At 40.4% G+C, this 11,307-nt stretch overlaps 2 protein-coding genes across 4 annotated transcripts in view; one reads left to right on the top strand and one right to left on the bottom strand.

Annotated features, from left to right (window-relative positions):
• On the top strand, positions 1-4,490 carry mmgt1 (membrane magnesium transporter 1). The gene is made up of 4 exons (XM_062043707.1): positions 1-241; positions 468-520; positions 640-743; positions 3,590-4,490. The coding sequence occupies exons 1-4, from the start codon at positions 163-165 to the stop codon at positions 3,744-3,746; spliced, it is 393 nt and encodes a 130-aa protein (XP_061899691.1). The 5' UTR covers positions 1-162; the 3' UTR covers positions 3,747-4,490.
• Positions 4,491-5,635: 1,145 nt separating this feature from the next.
• The window catches only part of ints6l (integrator complex subunit 6 like), a 173,105-nt gene continuing 167,433 nt past the window's right edge, over positions 5,636-11,307 (bottom strand). For all 3 annotated transcript variants that reach the window (XM_062045440.1, XM_062045437.1, XM_062045439.1), the window contains one exon: positions 5,636-8,198. In XM_062045440.1, the coding sequence (XP_061901424.1) occupies positions 8,096-8,198 (103 nt within the window). In that variant the 3' untranslated portion in view covers positions 5,636-8,095. The remainder of the gene's footprint in view (positions 8,199-11,307) is intronic.

Below are 11,307 nucleotides of genomic sequence, written 5' to 3'. Positions count from 1 at the left end.
CCTTTTTTCAAACAGAATCAACCAGCTACTGAATAAACATACATCATTGTACACTAATAAAACAAAACAAAGTACAATCATATTCCATTCATTCATCACGTTGCGGCTTTTTACGACACCGGTTTACGACACTGCACAGAGTTCATCGTTGTCCTGTTGAAAATGGCGTCGTCGTTTTGGAAAGGCGTCGTCGGCATTGGACTTTTTGCCTTAGCACACGCAGCATTCTCGGCGGCACAGCGTGAGTTTTGTCGGGTGAAGTGGTTGTCCGGGCGTCAGCACTTTTGTCTGTCGGGAGAGGGGCCTGCGGGGAGACGAATTGAAGCAGTCTCGCTAGGCCTTGTTGGGGCGACAGCGAGCTAGCAAGATGCTAACCCAGCTCAGCTGGATGAAGGCTTGTGTACATGCTGGGAGGACTGCAGTTTTCTCCTACATGCAACATTAATTTCATGTTCTTCTCCCATCAGATCGGTCTTACATGAGACTCACAGAGAAGGAAAACGAAACCCTGCCAATTGACGTGAGTTGTATTCATTTATCCCAGGTTTAGGATGATTCAAGTCCAATGGATGTGTGAATGTGTGACACGACTCTTTGAATCCTTTAATGCACCCATAGAGTTGTGATGTTGTGTTGCAGATTGTGCTGCAAACCTTATTGTCGTTCGTCATGACCTGTTATGGTATTGTCCACATTGCTGGAGAGTTCAAGGACATGGATGCTTCATCAGAGCTCAAGAACAAGTACGTTGCACCTACTCATAGGGACTTTGATGTTAACTTCCTTTTTTAAATTCATGTGGTTGAGGATTTGTACTTCATTTCACAAATATGCCAGAAAAGGTTGAGTAGAAAAATCAAGTACTATACTTGTTATACTTGTTATACATGTACCATATTTTTCGGATTATAAATCGCAGTTTTTTTCATAGTTTGGCCGGGGGTGCGATTTATACTCTGGAGCAGGGGGGCAATTAATTTTTACCGGGGGCCGCATGAGCAACCCGAGCACTGCTGGAGGGCCACACCGACATTATTTCAATTAAATTTTGCTCAAATTATTTTTGATATACCGTAAGATTAATAATAATACTTTCATTTAACTTAACTTTATACAAAAGCAGATTGCTTTTGATGGTTTTATTTGTAACACTGTCTTACACAACACTTCCTGATGTATAATACAATGCAAAAATGTCAATTTCTGTCCCTTTATCCTGCATCCTCTTTAAAAGTCCAACATTTTTCCCCGTCAAAATTGTCCAACCATCTGTTGTCACACCTGCCAGCTTGTCCCATTTCAGTCCTAACATGTCCAAACACGCATTTACCTATGTGAACAAGTCATTACCTGTGGTTGTCTCTTTAATTGACTGCATGGCTGCCAGCTCCTCCGTGATTTGAAAGTCTGCAGTTATCCCACGTAAGAAGATGAGCAGCTGGGCGGTGTTACGTACATCACAGCTCTCATCCAAAGCCAGCGAAAAACAGTCAAAGTCGGCCGTTCTGTTGTTCAGCTGAAGCTCCAAGTTTCCAGCGATGGTCTCAACCCGCCTCGTTACAGTGCGTCGGGAGAGTGACACGTTCTCAAATGCGCCCCTCTTCTACCGGGCATATCAGCGCAACAGAGTCCAATAAGCACTCCTTAATCCGTCAGAAAACGCCTTACTTTTTCTGGCGATTTTGTGAGAAATGACAAACTTGTCCTGACATCTGCATCTCTGGGGGTGTGAAATTTGGCAAAAAGTCCTTGTTGGGTTTGCAGTTTTACCATCAACGCATCAGCCTCCCTTGCGTGCGCTTCATCAGACAGATTCCGGTATTTTTCCTCGTGCTTCGTCGTGTAGTGGCGATTCAAATCATATTCTTTAAACACAGCAAACTGTGTACCACAATTTAAGCACACGGCTTTACCTTTAATTTATGTAAAGAAATGCATGACAGTCCATGTCTTGTTGAAAACACGGCATTCCTCATCAACTTTTCTCTTTTTAGCATCTCGGGGGTAACCGTGCATTACTTGTCGCTGTGCATCTTCACTCACAGGTTACACACGGATATACGCCCATAAATAATACTTTTCAAAATAAAAGCAGCACAGTTGTTTTGCACGCACGACATAGATGTTTTTTTAAATTTATTTTGTCATTTGTGATTGCCGCTGTTCACATTCACTCACAATCACGCACGCGCATACGTTCACACGGAAGTAATACAAATAACGCTTTTCAAAACAAAAGCAGCACCGTTGTATTGCACACTCGACATAGATAATTTTTAAAATGTATTTTGTAATTTATGATTGGCCTCACGAGGGCCGGACAGGGACGCACAAAGGGCCAGATGTGGCTCGCGGGCTGTAGAATGCCCAGGTCTGCTCTGGAGCGACTTATGTGTGAAATTATTAACACATTACCGTAAAATATCAAATAATATTATTTATCTCATTCACGTAAGAGACTAGGCGTATATCAGCAATCGTCACACACACACACACGTCAACCAATACAAATTTGGCAGGGGCGGGTCATGGCAGAAGTGCATTGTGGAAAAAAAGATGCTACCTGCCACTACTTCCGTACCTATGAAAATTGATCATTTCAACATTGGCGGTAACTTATAAAAACTGAGAAGGGCGAGACAATGTACAAAAACTGAGGTACCACTTTAAATACCACTCTCCTACGCAGCAATCCTTAGTATTTCCTGTTCTGTGGTTTGCCCTCCACGATAAAAGCCAATAACAATTAGATCAGTGGTCGTCAACCCAATGTTGTCTCCTTCAGAGGGCTTGGAGAGTCTTCCATTTTTTTAAAAATTTTTTTTACACCAGTGGGATTGTAGAGCTCTGAGATTGATGAGCTGAATATGCAAATATATCAACTTTTAAAGCAGTGGTTCTTAACCTGGGTTCGAGCGAACACTAGGGGTTCGGTGAGTCGGGCTCAGGGGTTCGGCGGAGGTCAAAACACACCCGACTCATCGTGTAAATAAAAACTTCTCTCTATCGGCGTATTACGGATACGGCAACAGCAGAAGTCACAATGATTTGCCGGTGTGTAATTTGTTGTGAGTTTATGCACTGTGTTGGTTTTGTTCTTTGAACAAGGTGATGTCCATGCACGGTTCATTTTGTGCACCAGTAAAAAAACATGGTAACACTTTAGTATGGGGAACATATTCACCATTAATTAGTTGCTTATTAACATGCAAATTAGTAACATATTGGCTCTTAACTAATCATTATTAAGTACTTATTAATGCCTTATTCGGCATGGCCTTATTATAACCCTAACCCTCTAACCCTGGCCCTAACCCCCTAACCCTAACCAAATAACTCTAAATTAAGTGTTTGTTACTTAGAATATGTTCCCCATACTAAAGTGTTACCAAAAACATAACTTTGTCTTGAATTTGGAAAAAAACTACATTTTATTTTTCACTAAAGAAGGGTTCGGTGAATGCGCATATGAAACTGGTGGGGTTTGGTACCTCCAACAAGGTTAAGAATCACTGTTTTAAAGTGATGTTTTCCTGCAACAAGACATGCTGTATGTGTGCACTCAAACATGTCATGTTTCTTTCCCCAGAACCTTCGATACGCTGAGGAATCATCCGTCTTTTTACCTTTTCAACCACCGAGGACGAGTGCTTTTCCGCAGCCCCGAGGAGGAGGCGTCCTCTCTACGCCAGCAGCAAGCGCTTCCCAACCCGTTACGGCTCCGCAAGCTGGAGCACTTGCACTAAGACTGGCCTTTTCCCTGCCTGTGAGATGACTAACGTCACTTAGGAGTTTTGTTCATGTTAGACAAGGGGGTGGGGCAGAGTCCCAACTCGACACCCCCTTTTTTCTTTTTTTTTTATCATGTATTTGTACATAAACGATGTATCATGCTGTACAAACACGCACTTCACATGAGTAGTCACCATCATGTCCGCCTCCACCTGTGTGCCAACCCTTGCGTATTTCCAGCAGGTGTTTGTTTGGAAATGCTGTAGAGTCTTAAAATACAGAGACCCCCTTCTAGCCATTGTTGTCCCTACTGACACCACTTGGGATGTTTCTCTCCTTTGCACTGAATATGCTCTGTATGAAGGCTTTCATTTCATCTCATCAGACTGTAGGAGATACTTTCGCAGCCATTAGCTTGTTGGTCGTAGCTCTTGTTTGCAATAAAAGGTTTATTTGCCACAGGGAATATCACAAAGGCTAAATCTACTGACCCGGAAGTGAAATAATGGTACAGTAGTTTTGTTTGCATTGCCGTTTTCTTCATGTATAATTTAATAAAAGCAACCCGATTTTACCCTGAACACATTTCATGTGCGGATCAGTTCAAAATGTAGTGACGTCATGTAAATCAACTGGGCTGTCGCTAATGTGGCCACTAGGTGTCAGCAGAGCAACTGTATTGGTGTGACCTTTAAAAGAGTTAAGTTACGACTCATTTGCAGTTACTTGGTATTGAGATACACTCCAATATTAAACAAGAATAATAAAGCTTTAATGTCTTTTTAATTCATGTTCTAAACCCGTGTATAGGTTTATAATTAGGGGTGGTACAACGGCCCCTCTTAGACGCCTCTGGTGAATCGGTGATAATCACTTCTGCTCGATGAACTGCAGCACTTATCTCGGTAACTGACTGCAGTGTTTGGACAATAATGGCCATATATTGTCATTTTCAGAGGATAGGGAATGTATAACGGTATACAAGCTATATATTGACTACTCTAAAGTACAACTAACTTTCTCTTCATTATGTGCCTCAATAAGTTAAGTCGTTCTATCAAATCAGTCCCTTATTGTCACTTTCTTAAAGTATAGTGAGGATAAGGAATTAAAAATATATATGTTTCATAGTAAAGTCTAATTCTAGGAAGCAGGAACATGCAACAAATGAGAATTTCCGATGTTTAAGGTAGTTTAAATCAATTTGTGTAAACATTGATGGCGTACTTTGGCTTAAACATTTTGGCTTTCGGCTCAAATGACTCCCTACATTAAAAGGGTTAAACGATAGTACAAAATACGATCCTCCGTCTGCTAAGTGCAATTCTACCCTCTAGTGGAAAAAGTCATGAATTACAATTCTATCCAGCCTCTGATCACATGTGGATATGTGAGAATTGGGAAGTGGCAACACTAAATTGGCCCTAGTGTGTGAATGTGAGTGTGAATGTTGTCTGTCTATCTGTGTTGGCCCTGCGATGAGGTGGCGACTTGTCCAGGGTGTCCGCCCGATTGTAGCTGAGATAGGCTCCAGCGCCCCCCGCGACCCCGAAGGGAATAAGCGGTAGAAATGGATGGATGGATGGGAAATGGAATCAAAGTTAAGTACTATAACAAAATCATCAAGTATAATACATATTATATACACACATAACGAAAACAGTATATATACCATTTGACAGGTTTATTTGTTTTTGTAAAAAAAAAAAAATTCAATAAAATTCTAAGTTTACAAAATTGGCTTTCAAAATATTTGTCTGCCTCTGACATGAACACATTGAGAAAAATAATCAGTTTTGCGTATGAACATGAAAACAGTAGTGTACACTGGTCATAGAAAGAAAAGACATCCCCTCCAAAGAAACTAACTGCCATTAAATGGAGATATTGTGATGTCTCTGTGTGTGTGTGTGTGTGCGTACACGCCTTGGCATACTTCTAGGGACTTTTTATCCGTATCTTTTATGAGTGAATTGTTCAACCGGGAGACAGCATTTTCAGCTGTGTGCTTATGGTTCCGGTCCAGTTCCTGGAAATGAGCTCATCATCTCCCCAAAGAATCCAAATGTGATCACGATGGACACTGTCAGCTGCACAAGTAAGAACGTCTTCTATTGCTGTAAAGAAGTGTGACCTCTCTGTGTGTTTAATAATACCAATTCATTGGTGTAATAAAGACCACCATTGCATGTTGTTTGTTGTCAACACGGAGGTACACGTGTGACATACATTTGATGCTCTTTTCAATCATATTGTACTTAGTTTTTTAAAAGAAATGTGTTACAGTCATGTCAGGATAGTTGGCACCTTTGAATTGACATTATTATTATTAGTAGTAAACAATATCTGCATAACACTCACCACTGAAACTAGGGACATTTCCTGGGAAAATAGCGGTCTGGAGGATATACCTGACTCCCTTACTGCATGTGCTTCTCTGTTAATTCCGAGAAAATACAGCAAACCAGGTAACAGGTATGAACGTCAGCATGTGCGGTAGGAAGGGGATTCATACGGCCCCATTCGCCACGGTTTACCAGACACATGAAATGTGACCAATTGGGGGTGGTTGCACTATCCATTTTGGCAGTCAGTTGGCAGTAAAGTGTTGAATATCCTAAAAAGTGTTTTGTGGCAATTCAAACTTTGACCACAGCGTCAGTTGCTATGTAGAGTGGTGCTTTCCATCATTTTTAGCAGACTGCATTGAAAATTGGTTAACCCTACCCATACGAACCCCTTTCCTACGTAAGAAATATGCTACCTGGAGGTACAGTATCGTTTTCCTATGCCCTTCTTTTCAACAAAATTTCTTGCCAAAATTTTTGTGCCGGTTTTCCTAATATTGTCTGGTTTATGATTTAGGATTTAAATCAGAGCCAACAGTAGGAAATAATTGAACTATTCAGATGATATTTTTACGCAGCATTCCAGTGTTATTGTCTGATTATAATTGTGATCAAAATAATAACCTAAATGACACCATATGCAAAATTAAGAGCCTTTATCACACATCATTTTACGTGGCTTACAAAAACCTGCAAATGTGTGCCCATAAGGCATTTCGTCATTAAAAAAAAAAGAAATGTGTTTCCAAATTACACGGCATGTAATTACAGTTCTTCTTAATTTAATACTATTGGATAAAAACAGCTATTCCAAGCATTTTTGGGGGGTCATTGAAACCCTTTTTGAAATGAATTCTACAATATCTGAACTTGAATATCCACCTGTCACCGTAACGTCTGACTGCAAAGCCATTTTCCCATCAGTTTGTTGGCGTACACAATATGATAATCAAACAAAAGCAGCAACTGTGTAATGACTTCATGCACAATTACATGGTGGCATGTTAACTGCAATGTGGCCCACCATGAAAATAATTTATTTTTTACAGTTTTTTGAATGTACAACTAGTATTATTCCGGATAAAATGTGTTGTGTGTTCATATTCGTTGGATTTACATAATTTCTTATGGGAAATAGGCATTTGGGTTGTGTACAATTTGTATTTTGTCAGACATTTTGGAACAAAGTACCAAGAAAAAGTGAGGCACTACTGTACTTCTTTTATAATTTAAATAATGGTGGATGCGCAATTAAAATGTTAATATAATTTTACATGTATAGGCACTCAAATGATTTAAACCATCCGATGAAAGATAGTTTTACTGCCTAAAAGAGCTGACAAGAGCTAAAATCTGCAATGTGACGATGAAGGCCAAAACATGGCCACACTCTCATTGATTAAAAATTCAGTGCTGATTCAGTTTTGTGATAAATCAGGCTGCCTGGGGCGATATTTTCCACGGTGTAGACTTTTTTTGTATCAAAAACAAGTTTGACCCAAATCTCACTAAAACGTTCATTAGCCATCCCATAAAGTTTGTGCAAACCTTAAAAAACTAACTTTAACAACAGCAGCAGCACAACTTTTCTTACACTTCAAACTGACTTTATGAGCAAAGACTGATATGAAGTGAACCAACCATCCTGACTGTGACTGTAGCAACATGATATACTGTATTGCTTCCACAAAGTAGGATGACGTCTTGTGAAAAGAGTGGTGGCAGTGAGGTCGGCCATGTTGTTGGAGCTTTTAGCAACCCTTCCAGACCAGCTGCCGGATGTTTTATGGCTTATTGACAAAGTGTTGTGGATGTCATGTGAAGAGGATTATGTAGAAAGTCCATCTACTCATCCACACTGGATGTTTTTGCAGATAAGCCCTCCCTTTGCCTTTGACAGGAAGTGATGTAACAGACCGCTCCAAGTACAAGTGCCTTAGTCTTTCTTTGTTTTTTCAGGCTTCTCATTCTTGGCACACGGCTCAAGTGAAGTCCTTATTAGTGCAGCGGCCCAACTAACTACCGGGGTCGTCAGGAAGTTGTGACGGTGCGCCGTGCTTCTCGTCCAGCTCCAGGAGGGTCAGCTCTAATTGCTGAATCAACACACGCTTCTTGAACCTGGAAGAGATCATGGCGGAGTAAGATGGATGCAACTCAGGAACATCGGTGGTGAGCAAGGCAGTAAGGAAAGAAGCCATTGGCTGGTCGCTAAATGATGTCATCTAATTTGCATCATTGGACATTTCTCTTTAGGGAGCACTCTTCTGATGATTTTGGATCAACATTTGCATTTTAAGTAGTTGTAACAGAACAGATCCATCAGTTCCAGCTCCAATAACATTCGCATTGTTAGCTCGTGACCAATGAAGCCAACAAACTAGTACATCATAGGCCAAATAATCACTTAATAAAAAAATAATTTTATAGTATGCATGTAATGGTACAATGGTCAAAAATATTAAATATACTTTTTAAATAAAAACCTCTGCCTTTTTTTAATGAATATTTAGGCCTACTACGCTATTGTGATTTAATGTTTATCATTATGGTGGTACTTGGAGAGCCAAGTGTTTTCTGAGGGGGTACTTGGTCAAAAAAGTTTGAGAACCACTGCGAGTAAGTCAACATGAGTTGAAAACACACAATCAATAACACTAACAACTGTTCAAATCATACAACTAATATTATTCCCCCTTAAGAGCATCAAACTCGTCGACCACCGCATTACATTGCCTGCAAGTCGCCACTATGGTCACCAACTCTCTGAAAATATCAACACAACTTGTTGGCAGAGTTGGCCGACGGATTGTCTTCACTACTACCGGAGTGTAAAAATGTAGTCTTTTTTCAGTATTGTTGCAGGTTAGTGCAGCAGTGCATGTGCAGGGGAAAAGGTGTGGTTTAGCATCTTGCACTTAAACATGAGTCTTCTTTGCACACAGGCTTGTTTGAAATATCTTAAGATGTAGTTTAACTAGAAAAAACAGCAAGTCACTAACTTTAACCACTGACTCGTAATGATGCTGTAACGATGGGATACAACATTTTCGAGGTAATTATGCTTGATGTGCATCACACGGATTAATATTAGGACAATCACATAAATTAATGTACTCACCAAGAAATCACAAATGGTGCACAATGCCAGCTAGTAGTTTGTTCCCTACTGTAACTTAGAATGTAAGAATTATACATCGGACCAGGCCACATCGCTACAATGTTGCTTTATTGCATTTGTGCATTGCATGTGATCTGTACATTAATCGAATGAAAATGTTTCCTGTTGACATATACATATGCATCATATGATGGCAAGCAATGTGTGTGTAGTCTATAGCTCCGATTACATTTGGAAAAGTGGCTGTCACTGCAAATTGCGCTTTAACGTTACCCTGTTCAACTGCATTGTATGGTAAATGAATATACCTATCTATACATGCCCATAATTCCATCCCACACGGCTAGCATGGTGTGACTAAAGGTCAACTGGCACAGTCCCAATCAGTCGGCCAGCTCCTTCTGGAATGGCCCGTGTTGCGAGGAACCCCAGTGTGGTGAGGAACCCCAGTGTGGTAAGCACCTGTGTGGGCACAGGCAGCGCACGGCCCCGCACTGTGTTGTACTCTACAAGCGGCATTAGCTCTGCGCACAGTTCCAGGACGAGCGCTCGAGGGAACCTAAAGCGGCTCATGAGCCAGATGTCATCATTTGCCAATAAATCTTCTCTGTCTCAAAGAACACGCTCTCTTGGCAGTGCACCATTTGCTATATCGTTTTATGCTGCTAAGGCAGTCATAGTTTTATTGTATTTCTTGCACAACTTTGCCTCTGCTTTTATAGCCATTAGTGTAATTGCACGCACAGGGTTGAGGTGTTAATTGTTCATATGTCTCTAATGTGCATATCAATCAGTCTGCACATTTTGTACGTTCAATTCACTCTTGATACATCTCGACTTTGCAGTGAAAAAGGGCGTACACGTGGTTGTGTGCGTACACATGCTTAATACATGAGGCCCCTCCCTGGTCTATTAAGAAGACTAAGCAGGAGGCACTGATGTTGCTGCTTTAGTAACAGGCTTAAAGGGGTCATATTATGTTTTTTTTTCTACATTTAAAACACTCCCTTGTGGTCTACATAACATGTAAAATTCTTTGGTCAAAATTTTGCATTGATTATGTTTTAAAGACCATCTTCAAGCCGCTTTCTGACTGTTTTGTGGGCGGTCTTATTTACATGGCTGCACTTAGATTGCGTCTTCTCCCTGTCATCTTTGTTGTAGTTTTTCGTGCTTCCATGTGGAGTCTACTGACACATATAAGTTAGAACCATGTGCTACTTTGTATTAGAAATGGCAACAGCGATTGATGCATGTGCATGTACGAGCCAGTCTGCCCCACAACAAAAGGATAGCGGAAAAAAAGGAACCTATTTGACTGCGTCGGACTACAATAGCAGACTCGCACAAAGCTATTCGGGTAAACCTCTACCATATATGGAGACATCCGCTAGCGTCACAGGTTGAAAAAACGTCACAAATGGAGTAAATTCCAAACATCTCGTTTAGAGGGAAAAGGGCAAGATTGTTTTATAAATATCTCTGCCATGCCTCCATGGTTTGATTTCAAATTTGAGACTTTTGCAGATCCCAAATACACAAAACCACATACCAATAGGTAAGTTGGTTTTGCATAATAGGTCCACTTTAAGTCACACAGTAACTATTCAGAGTCAAACTTTGGTTTTCTTAAGTAAGTGCTCTTTATCAAAGTGATTAGCTTAGCCAACAGGACACAAAGGACCATTAAGTGAGAAAACCCAAACACACACACCTCACTCATGGTGTCAACAACAATAACAACACTTGACACATAAGAAACACATGAAACATTTGTATCTATTGCAGCACATAGACAAAAAACACCTAAACATACATGCAAATGTTATACTTCATCTACACACCACAAAGCAGGCTGGGTAACATGTTGTACTCTTTCCTAACATGTACATTCAGACTCTTTTAGGCATTTTGTTTGAAAAAAACACAAATAGCAAAACATCTACCACTTTTGGAAGCTCTAACATGACAGCACATATTGCTCTTTCCTATGAGCAACTGACATCTAGTTGCTCTTTTAGAAAATAGGAATCTTGAGGGGTATGAATATTTGCTAAATATATCGACAAAGTCGCTAAGTTAGTACACTGATCCCTTCTGCTATGTCTT

This window comes from Entelurus aequoreus, linkage group LG04 (genome assembly GCF_033978785.1).
Source record: "Entelurus aequoreus isolate RoL-2023_Sb linkage group LG04, RoL_Eaeq_v1.1, whole genome shotgun sequence".
NCBI classification, from domain to species: domain Eukaryota; kingdom Metazoa; phylum Chordata; class Actinopteri; order Syngnathiformes; family Syngnathidae; genus Entelurus; species Entelurus aequoreus.
The sequence above is the reverse complement of the archived record's forward strand: the minus strand, read 5'-3'. Positions and strand labels throughout refer to the sequence as shown.